The sequence below is a fragment of the Rhodamnia argentea genome, chromosome 4 (genome assembly GCF_020921035.1).
Source record: "Rhodamnia argentea isolate NSW1041297 chromosome 4, ASM2092103v1, whole genome shotgun sequence".
NCBI classification, from domain to species: Eukaryota; Viridiplantae; Streptophyta; class Magnoliopsida; order Myrtales; family Myrtaceae; genus Rhodamnia; species Rhodamnia argentea.
Genome location: NC_063153.1, coordinates 30,112,472 through 30,136,460, shown reverse-complemented (window position 1 = coordinate 30,136,460; position 23,989 = coordinate 30,112,472). Strand labels below are relative to the sequence as shown.

Genomic DNA, 23,989 nt, shown 5'->3' with positions numbered 1-23,989 from the left:
AAGATCAATTTGTCTAGTGGAACCATAAAATTTTCTCAAAATAATTGCTTAACAAGTGTCTGTAAACCACTGGTTAACAGGATCATATGAAATTTGATGCCATTGCACTAAAATCTAATGTTTGAAGTCCGAATTTCGACTTTGTGTAGGTCTTGCTTATAAGAATCATCTGTGCCTCAAATTATTTGTTCATTTAGCTTGCCAGTGTTTCGGAGCTGCTGTGGTCACAGAAGTTCATAGGAGCTGATAAAGCTGCGTGTTGGCTCAGGCCTTGCACTATTCCAAGCCTACAAGGTTTGCTATATCTTCGGCCTTAAACTTACAAGCTTAGGCGAAATTCTTATATGAAGGTGATGATCTCTGTTCCTACAAGCTTGGACTGTCGTCACCGTAACTGGCATGCCTTGCGATTCGAAATAGAGCAGCACATGAATTGGCGAGACGGGTTTGCACTCGTGTGACGTATAACTTCTCCTTTACTATTCTCCCATCTGCCACTGCGAGTCGTTCTGTTTCTTGTAAATTGTCGTTTCGTGCCGAATAGAGAGGGTGAGAGAGACTGCAGAGAACCATGGGTAAGCAGAACGATGTAGTGTTAAGAATTGTGCAATCCTTGAGTGTGTGAATTTTGGAATCTGCTTCAATTAGACAAAGTAAAAGAGCTATATCGTGTCCATTTGTTCTGGAAAAAGCTTAATGGAACCGGGCTACACATTTACGCCATGATCGCTGACAACAAACCCATCAGGACGCCAACAACAACTTGCGAAGCTACGAGCGAGTTCGAAGAGTTCGCCGAAGCTGGTGCATCTGCCTCTTCATCTGAAACAGGTCCGGGTGCTGGGGGAGAGCTGGCTGGTGGGTCTGCTTCTGGTGCATCAGCGGGAGCATCTGCTGCTGGCTCCTCGGCACCTGGAGCTTCAGATGACTCGGGTGTGTTGGCCGCGACCGGGGCCTTGGCGGGGCTTGAAGTGGGGGCCTTCTTGGGTGTTGCCGCCGGTGGAGCGGGCGGGGGTGCAGTGACGGTGACAATTCCGTTCGGGTTGGCAGGATCTACTCCTGGTGCAATTATCGGGCAGCTAACCTGAAGGACCGAGATGTTATAGGGCATAGCAGCCACGGCCTTCACAAGCTTGGCATTGAGGCTCGCTCCTTTCACTGCGGACCCGAACACGATGTCTCCACCGGCCAGTCTGGTCACGTTCAAGAACCCTTGCTGGTTGTCAGCGGTTCCGCTGGCCTGGTACATTGTGGTGAGCACGGTAGATTTCTTGGACAGGTCATGGAGCTTCGAGATATCATAGTAGTCGAGAACGACGTGCGCACTCAGGATCCTCTGGAGGACTTCCTCAGGCTTCCCCATGATATCGCCGACGGACGAGTTATCGAGGGCGAGGACCGTGATGGTCTGCCTGCGGTTGATCTTCTCGTAGAGCTTGGTTTGGGTTAGCATGTCATTGAAAGAGCTGAACTCTGGGTACCGGTCGAGGAGCCTGGTGATGTTGAAGGCACTGGCGGCCGAGGAAGAGAAGACGAAGACTGCAAAGAAGAGGGAAGCAAAAGCCCTGGAGTTCATCTTTGCAGCCTTCTTTTCCTGAATGTGGGATGTCCCGAAAACCTGTGCAGAGACTTTTTGAGCTTCGAAGCTTTATATGGATGGAAGGGTCAATGAAGGAGATGAGGGAGTTCTTCAAAGGGTTTTCTGATGGGCAAGAGTGATTTTCTCCTTCCCTCCCTAGTCCAAGATAGGCTTTGCCATCCTGGATTTTCTGGAGCAGATCATGGTTGTCTCTTCTAAATATGGATCAAAGTCTGGCTTACCTTATTCCAACTGATAACCTACTGGCAGATGGGCAAAATTTGGCACAAATCTGTTGCAGGGTCCTGCATCAAGATCTTCTCATCTGCATCGTAATGTGGATGTAATGCATTGTGTCTCTTCAATTTTCTGAACTGTATTCTGAATTTCGACTCGTTTCGATTATGCCTTGGACTTCAATATGTGTTTCAGTTCTTCCCAATCCATGGTACTTGAGGCAGATACGTGAACGTGTATCAATCGGATCTAGCAGTGTCCCAATTCTGACTGCCCAAGACCAGATCAACAGCCACTGCTCTTGATTTTCACCCGGTCTTATCTATCAGAGAACCATCTATCAAATACTGTGTTATCTGAAACGGTAGACGTTATTAACAGTGCATTTATTTCGTGAAAAAATGACTGATTTGAAAATATTTTTTAAAAATTGATCGTTTGGAGCATAACTACGTTAGCGGAGCTTGCATGTTGATCAACTTTGGCCCCCCTTCTCTCTCACTTAGGTTTTTTTTTTTTAATTATTATTATTATTATTATTATTATTATTATTATTTTATAATTTTTTTTGCGTTAGTATTTTTTATTGTAATTAGCCTAATTTCAGACATGGCGCCACATATGCTCAAAGATGAAAAAAAAAAAAAAAGAAGCTTCACATGGGATTTCGATATACCACATCAATAAATTTGCCCGATAGAGCGTGCAAATACAACCCGAGTTCAGCTTCAGTAGGTGGGCTTCTCCGCAATGAGTAAGGCAACTGGCTAGCTCGTTTTGCCCAAACACAAAGAAGAATGCTCTTCCTTGAAGCCTGAACTGTGATGTTGTCCTTTTGGGCCTCAAACTGGCAATCTCTCTGGGCATTCTGAAAGCTATTGTAGAGGTGGACTCCCAAGTGGCAATTGCATTGCTTCAAAAATTACCCATCTCTCGCCGCTTTGCTGACATCCTCATCTTTCAAATTTGGAAATTATTAAAGTACTTCCAACGAGTCAAAATTCTTCATATTTTTAGGGAAGCAAATTTGTGTGCAGATTGCTTAGCAAATTAGATCGTTCGGTCCTGCGATGTAAATACTACTCCGGCATTAAATAGGCCACCAATATGTTTAATTTTTACATTGATAGGAGCTCAATCTAGTTTAAGCTTTGTTAGTCGAGTTTTAATGTAATACTCGAGCTTTGCCATTTTCTTAACCACCCCCCCTCCTCCCAAAAAAAAAAAAAAGAAATTTTCCCGACACATTGTCCTAATGACTTGATTGCACTCAATCCAAAATGTTTAGGAATTTTGTGCAGTGTTCCAAACGTTTGAGACTTGATTGTATATGTAAAACACTATTTAGAATTTGATTGCATTTTTTTGAAATATTTTGACTTTTAATCACAATGTAACTAAAATAACTTTGTTGCCTAAGCAAAGAGACTGCACTTTGCAAGCGAATCAAGTGATTATAAAGCCATTTAAAATTTGAATGTTTTACGCTTGATTCGGGAGTTTTTTCCCCTCTGCAATTGGGTCGGTGCATAATTTTAAAAGTGCGTTTGTTTTGGTGAAAGTATTTTTCGGGAATTAATTTTCTGAACTTTCACTCGTTTGGTTTGCCAAAAATGACTTCATTAACAAAAAAATCCTTTCCGGTCAACAAAAAGTTTATGCATAAAGAGAAAGTGAATTCCTAATCTAAAGGTGAAAACATATCCCGAAATTGTTCATCTCGATTTTTTTAATACTTTATTTTATATTTTTTAAGTTTGATGTTATATATATATATCAGCCGGTGGTTGGTATATTAGCATTGACACCGACATACGACACGTGACATGACACGATATACCCACATGTCATTTCTAAAAAAAATAGAGAATTCCGACACGTTAAGACACTTTGTAAATTCAATTTATACTTTAATATATACATGGAAAATTGTTATGTATGTATAAAAATATCACCTATGAGTTTCTTCTTCTTTTGTTAATGATGCATGATTAGGTTTCTTTTTTGAGTTGACTGGATATATGACTTAATTATATATATTTTTATAAATACACATTATCACCTCTAATTTATTAAAAATGCTTAAAATTGTCCCATGTGTATCGAATTGGCGTGTCGAGATGCTGGACTCGTGTGTTGCGGAAGGGGTCCATGTAATTGTTGCGCCAGCCCCCTTCTTAGTCAATGGGGCAGCGGGTTCGGCAGATCGGGAAGAAGTTCCTTATTCCGGGGAAGCTTTAAAGGATAGGGAAATCGCTATTATAGGAGATTAGCGGCCTTTGTCTATCTTACTAAAAAAAAAGGGCTGGCTTTTTGCTCGGGACCCAAACTGGATCTTTTCTTTCTCCAAGAGCCCCCCTTTTCCTCTTCCTTTAGCCTTTTTATTTAATTGAAACCCCAGATCAATAAATTAGCTTTCCCTCATTGAGTGAAGTTCCTGGCCTTGTTGGGTCACTTCACCTTCTACCAGCTTGGACCGAAGACAATTTAGAGTGCCATTTTTCTAGCAACTAACCAAACTTCATATAAGTGAATATGTTTTGAATTTTGACGTGTTTGGATCGTTGATCACGTGTTGGTCGCATATCAAAAAGTGTCGAAGTGTTAGACGTGACACGACTCGACATGTAGATCCCCAAAGTGTGTTAGTGCTTCATAGATGGCAGGCCATAGTAACAACTGGTGACCGGCTCAGAAAGAAGGAAAAAATAAAAATAATTAAAATTTATTTAAAAATATAATTTTTTCCTAAGATAAAGTCATAAAATTGAAATCATTTTTCAAATGAAATCCAAATACTCAAAAATATTTTCGGTCACATATCACAAAATATAGGAAAACTAATCATTTTCCTTGCAAAATGCTTTCTCGGAAAGCATTTTGCTTTATCATGGAGTTTTCCTCCAACCAAAAGCACTCGAAATATGAATTGGAGTTGAGGCTGGGATATGACGAGACGACAACTTAAAACGAGTTTGTAATATCTCTAAAATGCACGTAAATTATATAGTAGAAAAACAATCAAGAAACACACTATTTTTTCTTAATAGGCTAACTTTTAGGTATTTTTTCTTTTCAGTTTATATTACTCAAACAATGAAGCAGAATAAAGCAATTGAAAATGAGATTTCTTTGACCACGTAAACTTATCTATTTCGCTCATATCATTTTACACGGGAAAATTGTGACGCCTTGAGATTTCGATGTCTATTAGATAACTGGATTCAATGGAAGGTTTAGCTGTGAATTCCAGTTTGTTGTATGAAAATTTGGATTAGAAGGATTTAAGTGATAATAATTGGATTTTTCCCGAGACGTCGCTCAGAGTAGTTTTAGCTTCGGTAGTTTGATTGTTGTGCGGTAGTTTTAAAACCCTTCACGCTCAGACCGAACCCTAGCCACGAATTTACCAAATTAGCCTCAATCGGTTATGCCAAATGTCCAACTAGTCCTAAAAAATCAAATGACCAAAATGCCCCGCCTTTATGCACTAAAAGCCAAATAATTCAAATCTGGTGGGCCGCACCCCCCAGTCAAATCCCCCATTTACCCATCACCTTAAGTCAACTCCATTTCTCTCTCTCTCTCTCTCTCTCTCTCTCTCTCTCTCTCTCTCTCTCTCTCTCTCGGACTACCACCTCGAAGCCCCCTCCCCTCTCTACCTTGCTGCTACCGCTGCTCGCTCGGCCCGACACCACCGTCGCCGCCGGTTTATCCGCCCGTTGCCTATCGCCAGCCGCCGCGCTCTCGCCACCAGCCCCGCCATTCGTCGTCGTCGTGGAACCTCAAGCTCCCGCGACCTCCTTCTCACCTCTCTCTCCCCCTCTCTCTCTCTCTCTCTCTCTCTCTCTCGGTTTCGCCTTGCCTTGACCACCCGTCAAGTCTGCCGCCCATTGTCGCCGTCTATCCTAGCCACCACCGGCCGCTAGCTCGACTAGTCCTCGCCGTCGCTCGACCCCGAGCCCTTCATGTTCTCGCGTTGGCCAGCTACTCCCTCGCGTCGTCCTCGGTCATCATCACCCCCCCGGGTCGCCAATCGACCCCGACGACCCTCGGCCACCCTTGAGCCTCCATCATCATTCACCTTGAGCCGCCATCCCCTTCTCGAGTGGCTGCTATCCCGTGAGCCCCGTGACCCAACGCTACCTCGGTTGAGCCCGGGTACTGCCGTGAGCTGCCAATCGTAGCCGTCCCAGCCGCGGCCCATGACCATTTGAGCTTGTTTTGCCTCGTCATTGTACCGCCGGACCCGAAAAGCCTCGAGAGTTGTTGTGCCGCCGCCGTGTCTTGCCCCACCGCCATTGTCGTCGTGTGTCGCCTCCGCTCATGTCGTCGTCATCGTTATCGTCATCTTCGTTTTTGTGAGTTAACCCCTAATTCACGGTTAGATCATTAATTACATTTAGAGTTAGTGTAATTAGTATAATCAGGTGTTTAGATAGATAATTGTGGTCGGTTTAGTTAAAAACTTGGTTTAGGTTAAATGACCACAATTAATTAAGATAGACTGGATAGTTAGGTGGATTGTGGTTAATTGGTGATTATACTGGATTGATTCACCGGTTGCAATTGTTTGATCGCAAGCGAGTGGTTAGAGCCGAGTAGACGATGAATTGCTAGGACTGATCGATTATTATGGGCTTGATTTTATGAAATTGGACTAATAATTGCAGTCAGATTAATTAAATTTAAATAATTATTACCGTCGCTTGCTTGATTGGGTGATTCACTAATTGATTGCTGGATGTGTGGGTTGGGTATATTTATAAAGCATATAGACGCTTGAGAATTAATCACTCCGTATCGGATGCAAAGTCCGGTAGATAATCTGCATATTCATGTGATCATCTGTGGAGTCCAATTGCATATTTGAACATGAAAATAGCCGTGGGCTGGATTTTTAAGCATGATCGTGTGAGCATTGGATTAAATGCCAAGATAAGAATCGATTGGTTGTACGATATGCTTGTGTGGTCACATGATGAGCTCAGGCTGTGTCATTCGTACGGCATCCTAGTTAGTTTGTACAGTGCCGGTCGTGCGGAACCATTCGACTTATCGGATGCACGTCAATCCGTGTTGCCAGGTTGATCGGATGTCGGTCGCAGCTGATGACAAACCGACGCTCCTTACATGAGTGTCTACTACGCCATGCCATGTCGATCAGAATCACACTAGCCTAATAGTAGCTGTCGCCGAAATAATAGGACGATGTCCGGTCCTATCAGCAGAGCACTAACTTTCTAGTGTGCTAGGCATCAACTCTCTAGTGTGCCGGGCCAAATGGCTTTAACTGTTAATAATTGGATTGCGTGTGGTGTCCTATGTATGCAAGTTGATGTGATGCCTTGCTAGTGGATCGATTGGTATGATTGACGTGTCGTGTCAAGCATTGCATTACGTATAGCTCGTGACTGGTAAGCTTGCATATGGTTGAACAAATTATTATGGATCCGTGTTGCTTGCTAGGCCGCTCTGAGCGAATCAATGCCCTAGTCGGGTTTAGGCGTTGATTCACCGAGATTTATTTCTCATCTCCGTTATTTGTTGACCTTTTTCAGGACCAAGGTAATGGAGAACCGTCACGTTCGATTTGGAGTCCCTATGGACCAGTCATTTGATATCGATTACTATCCGGTTCCGGACATGGATCGGGTTTGGGAGCATCACGTAAAGACCGTATGGGTGGAGGAGTGGTTGGAGCACTTAGTGCCCCACCGCTTCAAAGCCTGGTTCATGGGTGAGGGTGATGCTCTCCATGGACCGATCCCCGGGTTTGAGGGACCACCTACCGCAGTCTCTACTAGCTAAGTCTAGGATCCGATAGACATCGATACTCCTAAACGGGAGGTTAAGGACCCCGAGCTTGAATCGGACCATGACGCTTCAAATTACGTGCCTTTGCTCGAGTATTTTTAATGGGCTGTTATGGTGATGGAGACTTTTTGCAGAGACTTGTTGATGTGAGTTCCGAGGGTGACGTAGCCCCTCTTTTGGAGTAGATACAACTTTAACCTTGCCTTGACCCGCCTATTTTTTTGTTGATCTTAGGGAGCTGCCCCCAAGTATGTGGTTGTCTATGTATAGCTTTGTAGGGTTAAAGATTATCTGCTAATGAAATGAAATCTTTTGTTGTTGAACTGTTGTCGTGTATCCTACTTTACTAGTTCTGTTTTGATATGTTGTCCGGGAGTGAATCGTTTTCACATGTGCTGAATAAGAAGATAAATTGTATGGGTCAATGACGTGTCCGGGACGTCGTCCTTAATGACCTTAGGGTGTTTTGGTAGGGTTGCCGCGTGCCGGGGGATCAGGGGCATGGCAAAAATTGTGCAAAGCTTCTAAATTTATTGTATTTTTGCCAATTTAGTCATATGCTTTTTAATTTTGCCAATGGAGTAAACCTTTACATCTTTTTCCAATTGAGTACATCTAGCCAATTTGACCGGAGATCGTTTATGTGGCATCACTGGTGCTAACGTGGATAATTTTTCATAATGTTTTAATATTTTATCAAACATTTTATTAATTTTTTTTTCCTCAATGCTGGCGAGTGTTGCCTTGCCCTTCCCGGAGACTAGATGAGGGTCGCCCGGCCCTCACGGACCTTGGGCAAGCTTTGCTATGCCTCATCAATTGAGGGCGAGGGTCTCGACCGAGGTTGGTGCTGTCCGCGACCGATGAGCACCTAGCGACCCTTGTTGGCCACTGAGAAAAAAGAAAATAAATAATAAAAAATTAAAAAAATAAAGAAAAGATGAAAAGACTAATAAGAAATTAAATAAAAGTATTAGAACATCATTAAAAATTATTCACGTTAGCATTGGCCTTATTACATAAGACGGCCGGCGTCCACGTAAGACTACGAACTTCCACATAAGTTATTTCAGGCTAAAATTGGTCGAATGGACTCAATTGGTAAAATATGAAAAAATTTATGACTCAATTGATAAAATTAAAAAATTTATGTCTGAATTGATAAAAACACGATAAATTTTGAGGCTTTTTAGATAATTTTCCCCATTTTACACCGAACTGAATTATGTATACGAGTGAATCTAGTCAACAAAGCTTTTGTGATAGATCCTTGAGGATCCTATGGTTAGCGTTTCACAAAGTCCCATCATTCAAACCAGCAAAAAGTAATCGTAAATATTTTGTTGTGTAAACTAGAAATGTCTAGAAAAGTCCACGTATTATTCTATAATAGATACACTCATTAACAATGAGCGTAGGTGAGGGTTAACATAAATTTACGTCTAGATATGAAAATGAACTAACCGATCATTACTTAGACTGACCACGCCGCTTCTATTAAGAGTGGGAAAATTACCAAAAACGTCTTAAACCTATTGTAATTGTGATAATTTAGCCTTAATTATTTTTTTCCCATTCAACAAAAAAATGAATTCTTTTCTATTTAATATATTTCTTATTCTATTTAATAGATTTCTTATTCTATTTAATAATTAATGATAAATTTTTGGTTCAGTTTTCCACCTTAACGACAAAAAAAGAAGAAGGATTTTTTCAGTATGAAATAAAAGAAAAAGTGCTTAATCTTCAATCCTACACCTTTTGTAATTGTACTAATTCAATCCTTTTGAAACATAATATTTTAATATTTTTTATTTTCGTTTTTCTTTTCTTTTCTTCCCTTTTTCTTTCCGTCCATCTTCTTCTTCCAATTGGTCGCCAAACCTCGATGATTGGCCAAAGGTGATTGTCGGTGAGGTCAACCTCGCCAGCCTCGAGCAAAGTTCGCCCTACCGGCCACCGACAAGGACAAACCTCGCCGGCCCAGATTTGGCGAGGTCAAGCATCGCCCGGCCATAGCGAGGCCCGGCGAGGCTCGACCGATCTCGCCCAACGATAGTAGGGGAGCCTCACCCTCACCAGTGGCCAGCAGGGGCAAGTTTAGCCTGAGGCCCACGAGGTCGAGGTCCCACGACCGGGTAGAGGAAGAAGAGGGAAGAAAGAAAAAGAAAATAAAGAAAAAAAGTTCATAAAAATTAAGAAAAAATATTAAAAATTATTATGTCTCTGGATGGTTTCCACGTTAGCTCCGGCTTGCCAAAATTGGCCGAATGGATTGAATTAGCACAATTACAAAGTATTTAGGATTGAATGACAAAAAAAAGTTTAGGACCGAATTGTCACAATTGCAATAGGTTTATGACTTTTTTGGTAATTTACCCTAGAGTTATTCTTTTTCTTTCAAAAGAATGAATGATTTATCAAATTTTTGTATTCGAACTTGGTAGCCAAAAATCCAATATGCACATGAAATGATCTTTCCTTTTGGAGTAACGATGATTTATATGCAAAATGAACAGCTTACAAAAGTAAATGAATGCAAAGTATTTCACCACCTATGAAAATAGTTGGGCATAAATTGTTGTCAATAATAAAAACATTATCCGTTGACTAATTTTTTTAAGCTACATAACCGATCATCTTTTAGAAAAATACATTCAAAATCTGGAGTTTTTGCCAAACAAACGGGCCCTAAATACTAAAACCGATGTCCCATCTATTCACCACCGAATTTCTTGGAGGCTGGTGTCCACGTTTTAGAATGTGCAGTCTTTGGACAAAATATGATGAGGACGTACCATGGAGATACTTGTCATCTCTCCTCGCTGTGCCAATTCATGCACATCAACCGTCGCAATCCCATCCACGTGAAGCACCATCCCTCCCTCGCTCTCTCGTTTTCTCGGGTTGGACCACCGGGAATCGAGACACCGGTAGGCACACCGGATGCATGTAAATCCAATGCATTCCGTCTCTTAGATCAAGCCGGTCCTACACAAGATCCGGCTAATTCCAAGGTCGAGATCAAGTCAGTTCGGATATGCCCGGAACACCTAAGAACACCTAAGAGATTTTTCATTGGAAACCATCTATCTTTCGGACAAAATCGATGGATATTGTCTCCTGTTTCTATATGATTGAATAAGGATCTCTCTCTCTCTCTCTCTCTCTCTGAGATTAGTAATTCCAATCCAAAGGGGGGCGATAATTCAATGCCGGCGCGAGCCCCACCCCCCTAGTCCACAGTCATACCCAGAATCACTTAGGACCATAGGCCACCTGTATCGTTCCTTCTTACCGCTTGAGATATTTTGGAACGCGGGGTGAGCATTGGTCCCGATTCCCCTCGGAAATCGGTGGGAGCCGACTTGACCGGCTCGATTCCAGATCGGTTCTTTTGGTCTTCGTTGCAATTAGAAAATGAGTTTAGTTGTACAGTGAGCCAGGTGGTGTCCGAGTGAGATTTCGCACATCTCGATTGGTCCACCTTCCTGAGCAATCTTGAGGACGAATTCCTCCACACCCGTCTGGTGCATTTTGAATTCTACTACTGAAGTACTCGCAATGGGCTTGAACCCGAATCATACAAAGATGGGCAAAACGATTTTACATTTAGGCTAACACCTAAGTTTTTGTTTGATTTTCTGTTCATGTATATGAGTAATTTTCCGGATAATTCAAAGCTGAACGACTTGGCGTATGACCTGACCAATCAACGCAAAAAAACTTCAATACTCTATTTTTGTCGTTATATCCCAAACATCACACTCTATAAATATGATGGAGGTGCCTAGAATTGGCCTAAGCTTGATGTTCTACTCTAGTACCGGTTTGATAAACAAATTTCTAAGGGAAAAGAAGAAAAAAAAGAGAGCAATCCTAAACTTAATTTGTTTCTTAGAAAGATTCTTTCACCCGCTATTCTATCAAGATAGGTTGGTGTGCATTTACATGGAAACATCTGTTGAATGGATATCTTTTTTACCATTCGATCCACATATTTTTATTCATGGGGGCTTGATTTAGTTATTTAGGTATCTAGCTAAATACTTCACTATTTGAAATTGCAAAATGGGTGTTGTCTTTGGAGAGGATTTTGTCTTGAATTGATCGGTTCTAAATCTGAATAGTCTCGAAATTAGGTGGTTCCCTTCCGATTTTCAACTTTGGATACCTCAGACACACACACAACTTTTGTAACTATAGTCATCAATTGAAATTACGTGTTGCCTCATATTGAAAAACTGAAAATGGGAAATCAAATTACTAAATAAAGATTTTCAACATGAGAAATGATTAAGTGACCGTCCTTAATTTATCGTGAGATCAACAGTCTATTTTGGACCACAAAAACAACAAATAACAAATAATTAGTAATTATTATGGGGTCCACTCCTTCAAGAATTTGTGGCTCACAACATGTCATTCTTGCCACACTCACTCAAAAAATGTTATGCTAGCAAAATCCTTTCAATATCTACATACACATACATTTGTCTTATGAACACTAAATGCAATTAATTAGAATAACATTTTGTTTCACAAATAACAACTAAGGTTTTTTTTAAAGTATGAATTTAAGAAACCATATATTCAAATGCAAACCGAGATATACATATATAAATTCATACATAAGATAGTAATGTTACATAGCTGAAAGAAATACATTGAAGTATAATTTATGTATCATGATTCATAATTATTTGCTCGATCTTGTCGAGAGCTAGAGGTGGCCACGGTTCGGAACCGGCGGTTCCGATTCGTGGCCACCCCCGAACCATAACCGGCCCTTTAAGGGGCGGTCCCGATTCGAAACCCGTGGTTCCGGGCCGGTTCAGGTTTCGATTTTTCTATTTAATTTTTAAATAATAAATTATGAAATAAAAAAATAATAAATTATCAAATATAAATTATCATCAAATTGTACATTATAATCAAATTTGGGAGAGAAAAAAAGGGAGGGGGAAGGGGCTTGAACTTAATGAATTATTATTAAACGCATTTATATCTTCTTGGGGATAGAAGAATCAAAGTCCATGTAATTCTTTTACCTTTGATAATCCCAACTTACCTCATCGTCAATCGTCGCTACTCGTTCCAATAATCGTGGCTGTGGTATTTCCATCATCATCATCATCGAAAAATTTGGTTTCTGCGTTGCGATCTATCTCTTGTTGTTGAAATTGAGCCTTTGTCCGATCATTGAGATAAGCTTGAGCCTCCACCGAATCCGAATGTAATCTTGAACGTCGGTCATCCAAAATTAATTCTCCAGGACTAAATGCATGTTTAACTGCAACTATTGAATAAGGGGTTGCCAAAATCTATCTTGCGATGAGAGCGAGGGTTGGGAATTGAGTTGAATGCCTCTTCCACCACTCTAGAATTGGAAAATCTATACCTTCGGATTCACCAAACTCAAAAGAAATGGTTAAATAGGTCTCTATTTCAGAAATATTACGTGTTGCTTCCTTTTATCTTTTTTGCCTATTTATCAGCATTTTGTACCCTCTACTAATTCTACTACTCTCCCTGCTTTATACATCACTAGGTTGGGAAGATCCACTATCACCTAAATCATATGTACTACAAAATTCACTATACAATTCTCTTGGTGTGTCTTTAACCGCTGCTTATATAGTTCTAACATTTATTGTTTCATTCAAATATAAACATTCATAATAGCTATTTAGATAGTCATCTAACAATCTAATTTCATACGTGGATTGAAAACAAAAGTAACCAAATAAATAAGAGGAATTTCGATATAATAAAACAGCCATTTTGCTCGCACTGTTAAAATAGTCGGAGCAAATTGATCATCTTTTTCATATTCTTCGAAAACACCGACAGTATTAACACACTCTATTAAAAATAAATGCATAGTAGGATAATAAACACCAGATAAACTATAAGTTGCATTGTTAAAAAATTTTAAAAAATTTAATTTTTTTTTTTGCAAATATCTCAATCTTGTGGGAATAAATTAATTTCAAAAATATTATTTGAAATAAATGCACATAATAAATCTTTATAAGCAAAAGATTGATTAAGCAACTCGTAAGTAGAATTTCAATGAGTCGGAATGTCTTTTGAATTTTTTTTTTTTGGTGTTCTTCTATTTGCTTTACAAAATCTACCTCATTCTTTCATAATTTGGGGATGTTTTCATAAAAATTAAAAGTATCAAGAATTTGTAAATCATCTTGTACACATAAATTTAAAACATGGCAAACACATCTAATGTGAAAAAATTATCCACCAAAAGTGGGCTTATAAATCTTTTATAAATCAGGAATGGAAGCGGTATTTGCCGAGACATTATCAAAACCAACTGAAAAAATTTTATTAATCAAATTATATTATTTTAAAACTTGCCTAATTAGTCTATAAATATTATTGGGCGTATGCCTATAATCAAAAACTTGAAATGTAATAACTATTTTTTGAATGTTCCAATTGTCACCTATCCAATGATATGTGATGCCCATATAAGAATGAGTTTACCAATGATTACTCTAAATGTCGCTACCTATATGCACACGTCTATTGAAATTCGTAAAAAAAAATTTCAAATCCTTTTTTCCTTTTTTATAAAGCCCAAAAATATTCCATTTAAGAGTATTTCTCGGATCGGGTTTTACTTGCAGAGTACATGTAGTGTTTATAAAAAAATTGAAACAAAAATTTTCACCAACATTAAACCGTAAACGATCAATGGCAGTATATTGAGCTAATGTTTCTTTATAAAATTTTTTATTGTAAAGAAATAAAGGAGGAGTGTTAGGATTGGCGTACTCGACAATTTGTTGTTGGCTGGTGTTGATTCCCACTTGCGTTGCATGTTTTGACTTCAGATGTCATTTAAATGTTTCATAGCCACCTCAATCAGTAGAACTATATGATGTCCCACAATATTTACATTTTATCTGATTCTTGTTTTTCTCCTAAATATTCCTTCGTGAAGTGTTTCCATATGTCGGATGTATCCTCCCGTTCGGCTCCTCGTGTTGTCAACGTTTCTTCGACGCTAGTAGGAGAATGAAAAATTTCTTGCGTTGGGACGTGCTCGACGTTGGGAATAACGTTGATATTATTATCTTCGTCTACCCAACATGTAAATTCACGAGGATCATATTCAAAAGGATGATGATAATCGAATTCCCTCATCTGCATCGTGCTCTTTCACCTGTCACATAATCTACTTCCACTTGCTATTTTTTTTTAGAGAATTGAGCGAAAAGTGGATTCAGAAAATTGAGAAAATTGAGCGGATTAAGAGAATTGAGAGAATTTGTGAGAATTTGTGAGATAAAATGAAAGGAGAAAGGGGTATTTATAGAGATTTGGGATAGTTTAATAAATTAAAAAGGGGGGAATCCGTTGCAATGCAACGGTTGGCTCAAATCCCGGGGAAAGAGCCGTTCCCCCTTTTTTTTCTTAGGCCCCAACGGCTAAGTGGCCAGTTGGGAAATGGCCCGGAACTGTCCGTTCCGGGCCGGTTTTGAAATTGGACTAACCTTAACCAGCCCGTGAGGGCCGGGCCGATTCTGGTTTGGAACCGGTAGGCTCAATCAAGGGGCTAGTTTAGGTTCGTCAATGGCCGGTTCCAGGCCTAAACCGGTCAGTGGCCACCCTTATCGAGTGCTACCAGAATAAAGAGTCATTTCTTTTTTTTTTTTTGTCATAATACTTCTATTTAATTTAATCATAAGAAGTTTGAGAATGCACTCCATGGGTTTTGGGACATAGTCAAAAGACCCGAGGGTAAATAAACCAATTACTCAATAAACTATTTCTCTTTTAGGCTTTAGCAACCCAATCAGCCACCCTATTTGCTTCTTACTTATATGGGTCATCTTTAGCTGCGAGTAGGACCCACAAAGTAGATGGGTCGTTTCTTACTCCACACAGTTACATATGTAGAGATAGAGTGTAAATAGGATCTATTTCTACAATTGGCAACCGTGAAGAATAGGAAATATATCATTAGTAATAAGAGCGAGAGCCTTAGTGGATTGGACTTAAATATTATGCTACTGTTGCATATTATTTAGTCTATGAATAAAAAGATAAACAGAATCAATGCTGAAAATTTGTGTATTTTTTTTTTATGGGATCTAGTGTAGACCATATTCACTAACAATAGGCAATATAATTTCTGATAGGACAACTTTTATTTTATGGGATGTTTGGGGGTAACGTAGAATCCGGATATAAACGTAATGGTCCACACATTAAAACCCCGAGATTGGGTATAATTTGGCTATATCTAGATATTACACAACCAAAGGACAACTTTTATTTTACTAGATATTTGGGGTAACGTAGAATCTGGATATAACCGTAATGGTCCACACATTAAATCCCCGAGAATGAGTATAATTTGGTTATGTCTAGATATTCGACAACCAATGCAACCGCCGCTTCATCGCCGGTCACCACCTCCATCGTTAACATCTGCCGGCTACCATACGATGGCCAAAACCAAATAGTATATTGTCACCTTTGACCACCGCACGAGTTCCATCACTCGCGGCTGTTCGGGGTGGTGTTGCCCATCCGGAGCTTCTCGGTGATTGCCCTTCTCTCCACCTTTCACACCCTTTCTTTTCCTCTTCTTCATCTGAGCTTTTCTTTTCTCCCGTGGACTTCTTGCTTTCCCCATCACTCATCACCATCTCTTGAAACCTCATCTAGAGAGATAAATCTTCATCGCGGACTAGAGAAGCATAATTGGGGTCTAATGCCGGAGGCCAAGTTCCCGGTGGTGAAGCTCGGCTCATCTTCTAGCTCACTTGCACTAAAGCTTTCTATGAGCTCCATCTCATCACCAAGCATGTCCCTACTGTCGCCCCCTCATTGTCGACTCCAATGCCATTCCTTACTTGTTTGAGATCCTCTACTCTTTCTCTCCAGATTCCCGGGAGAACACCGCCGCCACGCTCCTCAACTTTCCCATCATCACCAAGGAGGCCAGGATGCCCACTCCCGGCCTCCTCAAAGCCCTTTCCCACATCCTTGTGTTGCGCAGAACAAGTAGTTTTACAATAAATAGACAGAATAAGGAAATAAATCGGATATCGGATGTACGTTGATTCGGTCGTACAGACCTACGTCCACGGGGAGAACAACAACGAATTTCACTATAGATCAAGCGACACACAGAGACTACAAACCACACTCGAGTCACTCAAACACTCTTAGTATTTTCAGCCCCAATTACATCTAATAACGCACACAATATTTAGCCCCCAATTCCTAGTGAAATAATCTCTCAATCTCGCCAAAAGAATTTAACAAATCTAACCTCAAGATTTAATTGGCTTTGACACTTGAATTCTTGATGTAATTTCACGAACAAAACTAACGAAGATAAATCCTTGCCAAGCACTTAGCGAACAACGCTTCTTCAAGACCTCGTTCAAGACGCGACTTCCAACTTCAATAGGAAATATGTGTGTATATATATATAACCTCCAAGTCCAATCGAATCAAATTTAATGTCCATGTTGACTTTTCCTCTGAATGTGACTTTCACAAGAGATAATGTTTGTATTATCCAATTACATTTAAAAGAATTTTTTCTCTAACTGACTTTCCTCTTATTGTTCTTTTTCATGGGCAAAATCCAACAAATCTCTGGACCCCGCCCTGTGAATATCGTAACCGACTTCAACATAGAATAACTTCCACTCTTGATCGAGACTTGGATAATACCAAAAGGAAATTTGATTTCTACGACAAGTGTCCATAAGTATTCAACTTTATCTTTAGTCGGGTTTAGTTTGCAAGTTCAAACTTGAGACATATTTTACGAATCTCTACCTTGGCTTGACGTTTGAGCGAAGTCACAATCACCGTGCTAATAATCTGAATGCCATCGCTACTCTCCCACAGCCCTAATAGGCTTAATCGCCACAGACATCATCCAAATCCAAGCCGCGCTTGGACTTCGTGGTAACCGTAGACCTCATTAGAATACCAACTACACATGCACCTTTAACTGCTCCACAAAGATTTTATGATACAAGCTCCTTAACCACGGATAAAGCAAAACCATCGATGCATCCATATCCGTTAGGAGACCGATTACGTACCTTGTTAATATCGTGAGTTACAGAATCTGTTGACTCCTTAGGCTCCACCTCGCTACAAGCACTATCTATGTCGATTACTACGCTAGTATCTGCTACCTCAAGAGTTTCTAATTGTAACTTCACTTCAAGATGAACACCGTCCGTATCCGTATTAACACCGCTATAGTGACTCCTAGCCAAAAGTACTGGAGACTCGACAAATGTAACGTCTCTATTAATAACATGTGAATTTAATTTCGGGCACCACAATCGATAATTGCGTTCACCTTGTGCATAACCTAGTAACATGCACTTTCTTGCCCTTCCATTGAGCTTACCATCACTAACTCGAACATAACATGAGCAACCAAATATTTTAAGAATAGAATAATCAGCAACGTTACCTGACCACTCTTCTTCGGGAGTTCGACATCTAATTACAGTCAATGGGGATCTATTCACCAGGTAGCTCGCCATACTAATCGTATCCGCTAGGAATCTCCTAGCCATACCAGCATTAGAGAGTATTTTATGGGCCGTCTCTAGTATTGTTCTACTCATTAATTCCGCAACATGTGGTTTATTAGTATTAATGCGGTGTCTCACCGTGCTTTCATTCATGCAGAATTCATTTAACAGCTTATAGCAAAACTCCATGCTTTTGTCAGTCCACATATGCTTGATCTTTTTATCGGTCTCCTTTTCGATTAAAGCTCTCAACCGCCCGATCTTGACAATAACATCAAACTTGTGCTTACACACAAACACCCAAGTCTTTCTCGAGTAATCATCAACAACTATTATCATAAACCCGACAATCTTCCTAAAAGGAAACCGCGACAACCTACAAGCATCCAAGTGAAGTAATTATGCCATTTTTGTGGTTTTTCATACAATTGTACTAAACTACACTTCCACCGTTGATCTAAATCACAGTACCTACATACATTTAGTTTGTTAGCAATATAACCACACAATAAATTTCTTTCACTTAGAACCTTCAGGCTTCTTTCACTAATGTGCTCCAAACACATATGCCACAATGCAGACCCTTGAAGAGATGCATCCGATGTCTTCACAAATAATTCCATCACTGTTTCACCTTGAAGCTCATATAGGCTATTATCCTTGATTCTTTTCATTATGAGCAAGGCACCTCGAACGATTTTTCAGAATTCCACATTCCGTCGAATATTGACACCCAACTGAATCTAAGGCGCTCAAGGAAATCAGATTTTTCTTCAACTCTGGAACATGCCTCACTCTAGCCAATGTCCTTACAATACCGTCATGCATTCCGATTCTAACATTACCAACACCTATAATATTGAATTCAGCATTGTTCCCCAACCGCACTTTACTACTATCCATGCATTGATAAGTAATAAACCAGTTCTTGTTTGGTGTAGCATGAAACGAACAATCAGAATCCATAATCCTTCCGTCAAAAGACGGATCCTTAGTCACAGACAAGACAACATCAATATTATCCGAATTACCATCAGCTATAACTGCAACATTATTCGCAGATTCAATTCTAATTCCCTTGCCCTTTTCTTTTTTCAACTTAAGGCAATCCTTTCTAAGATGCCCTCTCTTACCACAGTTCCAACAGACAACACCACCAATCCTAGACCGGCTGCGTCTATTCATGTTCATACTACTTCTGCTAACACGAGTACTAGCTTTTCCTTTATTTCCGCCTCCTAAAGCGGTAGATACAGATTCACCATATTCTCTTCTACGGATGTTCTCACTCGGAATTAAATCTCAAATCCCATTAAATGTCAAACTTGTTGACCCGGAAGATTTACTAATAGCAAGAACAATAGTATTCCAATTATCAAGCAACGAGGATAGTAGAATCAAAACACATACTTCATCTTCAAAATCAATATCAACTGAACTCAATTGACTAACAATCACATTGAATTCATTGATATGATTAGCAACCGGTGCACCTTCTCTCACTTTTAAATTAAACAGACGTTGCATCAAATAGGCCTTGTTGATCGCAGAGGGCTTCTCGTACATATCCAATAGGGCTTTCATCAAACCCGTAATGATCTTCTCTTTGATGATATTAAACGCGACGTTACAAGCCAACGTCGCCCGAATAACACATATCGCCCATCTATCCAGCAATTCTCAATCGGCTTGCTTCATCTTCTTTGGTTTCTCCCCGGATAAGGGCAAGTGCAGCTTCATCCGATGTAGATAACCATCAATATGCATCTTCCAGAAATCAAAGTCCTTCCCCTCAAATATGTCGATTTTCACTTTAACTTATTCTATCGCCATCGATCCGCTTCAACGTCACCTAATGCCTAGCTCTGATACCAATTGTTGCGCGGAATAAGCGATCGAGCAATAAATAGACAGAACAAGAAAATAAACCGGACACTAGATGTACGTGGTTCGGTCGTAGAGATCTACGCCCACGAGGAGAGCATCAACGAATTCCACTATAGATCAAGCGATACACATAAATTAAAAACCACACTCGAGTCACTCAAACACTCTTAGTGTTTCCAACCCCAATTACATCCAATAATGCACATAATGTTTAGCCCTCAATTTCTAGCGAAATAATTTCTCAATCTCTTAAAAGAATTTCATAAATCTAATCTCAAGACTTAATCGGCTTCAACACTTGAATTCTTGATGTAATTTTGCGAACAAAACCAATGAAGATAAACCCTTGCCAAGCACTTGGTGAGCAGCACTTCTTCAAGACCTCGTTCAAGACGTGACTTCCAACTTCAACAGGAAACACGTATATATATAACCTCCAAGTCCAATCGAATCAAATTTAATGTCCATGTTGACTTTTCCTCCGAACGTGACTTTCACAAGAAGAGATAATATTTGTATTATCGAATTACATTTAAAAGATTTTTTTCTCTAACTGGCTTTCCTCTTCTTGTTCTTTTTCATGGTCAAAGTCCAACAAATCTTTAGACCCCACCCCGTGAATATCGCAACCGACTTCAACACGTAATAACCTCCGTTCTTGATCGAGACTTGGATAATACCAAAAAGAAAAATGATTTCTACAACAAGCCTCCATAAGTATTCAACTTTATCTTTAGTCCGGTTTAGTTCACAAGCTCAAACTCGAGACATATTTTAACACCTTGGCCACCATGGCTCTGCCTCCACCCCCAATGCTGCGCCCAGGTGTGGCGCAGTTCTCAGGGCGCGAAGAGAGCGTTGAGGCCGGCTGAAAGGTGTTGAGTCAGGGTTTTGGCGGACTTTTTGGACTTTGCAACAGTCTCAAATGTGTGATTTTCAATTCTATCCTAGATGCACCAAATATATGATAGAATCTTCCATAATTTGGAACTCTATCTTATCCTATCCCATCTCAATTTGTGTTTGGATGATGAAACGCAGCCTAAGTTGATATACACGCAGAAACATTTGTGCAACATTTTTCTAATAGAAGGAAAAGAAATGGGTCCGTACAGAAGTTTACCCTCGCTAAAGATTCTTATCGTCCATTATTTTCGGCAATTGCGACCTTGTGAATGTGGACTTCCTCAGCCGTACAAATATAGTGATGTTCTATATGGCTTGCCTCGCAGACATAGAACAGGTGCATCAGAAGTTGCTCTCATTATGAGCCAGTTGCTTTGGATAATATTGCAGTCGCAGAGCTAGTAACCACAACCTCTCTCTCAATCTCTCGAAGGTGACAAAGTTCCACAATTGTCAGCAGTTTTCTCGTTTTAGGGATAAAGGGTCTTCCTTTCTATTAATCCTCTTACTTGTTTAGAGATGCTCCGAATTATCGTCAGTCTTTGGTTCCCAACATTAATGTTTTCGGCACAAATAATTGACTATTAACACGGCAGCGAAACATGAGGGTTCTATGAAATTCTTCTGTGCCTGGCTTTAGGTCCATTTTCCTCGATTGTCCGTCGTGATTTTTTTGGTATGAGTCGGTTCTCACATGATAGAAACACAAGGGGATATACTCGAAAGGCCCTTTGTTTGACCACTCTTTCATTTGGAAGCTGTGCAGTCAAATTCGTCTGCTCGCCGAACCTCCAGGTAAGATTATCAGCTTTGGAAGAGTAAAATGAGTAATTTAACTGGGGTACCAACTCATAGTATCACTCACTATCTTGTGCTTGGTCAATATCATCTGTCCCTTTAGATTCATTGTTCTCTTTAAAATGTTAAGGGATGCTCTTTCTAAAGCATGTTAGTTCTTTAGACATGTATGTTGTGCAACATGCTAATCCTCTTACCAACAAAAACTTAAGTAGACGAAGTTGGAATCTACTGGTTAAATTTGCGCCATCAATTCTTGCAGGCCCCGACCCCAAATTGACACAAAAATGAGAAAAATTTTGTGGCAAATCCATTTGTTTCATCAAGGGTTTTCGAGTGCTTTTCATCTTCCTAGCGTTTGTAGTGCTGCAACAGTGCACTTATGCATTTCTCTCTCTTGCCTGTTGTCATAGGAAGACTGATCGATGACAGAAATTTATATACCTCTACCTCTTTTCTTTCAGCTTTGTTTGCCTCGCAAAAGAATCCGGATTTGATCATGTACCTTGTGCAGAAGACATTATACTAGACTAAAATTGCATGATGCAAAATGTCTGAACATTGTTACGCAAGATTACTTGTGGAATTGTGGTCATGAGATATGGCTATTCAGTGAAACTGCATATGATACACAATCATTTGCATAAGTATTTACATATTGAAAATTTCTTTATCCTAACATATTACTCTTTAATTATGCTGCTTAAGACAAGGCGTGTGCCGTTAGTCCAGATATCAATCCGATGAAAGTGCAGAAAAATTCATTTATCAAAGACAACAAGAATTTCTGCATTACACCAGAACACTAGGAAACTAAGAGAACACACGAATTGACAGGAGAGAGAGAGAGAGACTTTTGATGGCGAGCGGAGATCATGTGTCGCGAACGTGGAACATATTAGGGTTCTTGATGACGATGTCATACATGTGGATGGAGTTGAACTTGGAGAAGTCTCTAGGGAGAGAAATGAGATCGATGGAAGATTGCTTGTGGAACTGCAAGAGGTCAGGTTGTCCGCCGGAGTACTGCTCCCACCCAAGGCCCCTAAGGATCCGCTCGAGCGACGAGTAAGATGAGATGACCTCACCTGTCGGCAAGTGCACCAAGGCCTTCCTCTGCCCGGTGCTGCCATGCACGTCTGCCTGCGGGTTCTCGAGGCGGATCACGCCCTTCTTGAAAACCCAAACTCCCGACATTTTCTCAGAGCAACTCGAATGGGGAGGGTCTATCTGATGATAGGGGAAAAGGGTTATCAAGTTTTCTAGTTCTTGTTGAGTTTTGGTTGGGAGTGCAAGGGAGGTAGCCAGAAGGTTTTATATACTAGCAACGAGACCGATAGAAACAAAGGGAAAATTCAACACTCTGAGCAAGAAAGATGAATGATGTGCATGTTTTGGATTTTGGGTATAGGATCAAGATATTGTGGGCCTCAGATTGGGGTCCTAGTTTGGCTGGGGGCACAAGGGGATGACATGGTGATCTAGGTCGCAACCCTAAGCGACCAGAATCTCCCTCATGTTTGGGTGGGTACGAGCTTTCGATTTCGCTTTCCAGTGGGGGAATCTTTGGACAATTTGGTGGTGTTCTTTGCTAAAATAGGTTGTGGTAACACCCCCCACATACACATCACGAGATGTCCACGTGAAGGTCTGGGGGTCTGAGGTTTTCTCTTCGAAAGTGTTGGTGGGAGTGGCAACTGAAAGCGCCAAGTTGGGGGATTCACCTTTTTTTTTGCTGGTGTGACTCATCATTTGCTACAAAAGATGAAACCTTAAAGGTAGTATGAGCCTTCACTAGTCAAATCATATGAAAGCTTTGGGCTTTTGCGGCTCCCAGGCCTACTGGCTTCTCGCCCAGAAAAACCCCTCAAAAAAAGAAAAGAGAAAAAAGAGCTGTTGTACAGAACTTATAACTCAAAGACGACATTTTTTTTTGGGTCGAACTAAAAGAAGACATTAATTAGCTTAGCCTTAACTTATTATATTAACAAGGTTGATGACGGAATTCGAAACTTCGCCTACAGTATTGGCGAACTGGACTGAGCTCGCAAGTCGCAAAGAATAACGAATTTAGCACGTGATTGCGGGAAGATTTGTAGGACGAGAAGATTATCTGCAACAAAATAAGCAGCAAATACTTTTTATAGATCCAACAAAATCAAAACAAGGAAAAGAACAAAATCAGAGAGGAAAGGACCCGATGATTCAATAGAGAAGC

The 23,989-nt window shown here is 40.3% G+C and overlaps 2 protein-coding genes across 2 annotated transcripts; both read right to left on the bottom strand.

The window, feature by feature from the left end:
* Positions 1 to 569: 569 nt before the first annotated feature.
* LOC115748837 (fasciclin-like arabinogalactan protein 3) lies at positions 570 to 1,931 on the bottom strand. Its single transcript, XM_030685477.2, has one exon. The coding sequence runs from the start codon at positions 1,574 to 1,576 to the stop codon at positions 716 to 718; it is 861 nt and encodes a 286-aa protein (XP_030541337.1). The 5' UTR covers positions 1,577 to 1,931; the 3' UTR covers positions 570 to 715.
* A 20,713-nt stretch (positions 1,932 to 22,644) lies between these two features.
* Positions 22,645 to 23,036, bottom strand: LOC115748848 (flowering-promoting factor 1-like). The gene has a single exon (XM_030685487.2). It carries the CDS (start codon positions 22,966 to 22,968, stop codon positions 22,645 to 22,647), a length of 324 nt encoding a protein of 107 aa, XP_030541347.1. The 5' UTR covers positions 22,969 to 23,036.
* Positions 23,037 to 23,989: the final 953 nt, after the last annotated feature.

Excerpts from the sequence above, each read along its gene's own strand:
- LOC115748837 (XM_030685477.2), bottom strand. The coding sequence starts at position 1,576 with ATGAACTCCAGGGCTTTTGCTTCCCTCTTCTTTGCAGTCTTCGTCTTC.
- LOC115748848 (XM_030685487.2), bottom strand. The coding sequence starts at position 22,968 with ATGTCGGGAGTTTGGGTTTTCAAGAAGGGCGTGATCCGCCTCGAGAAC.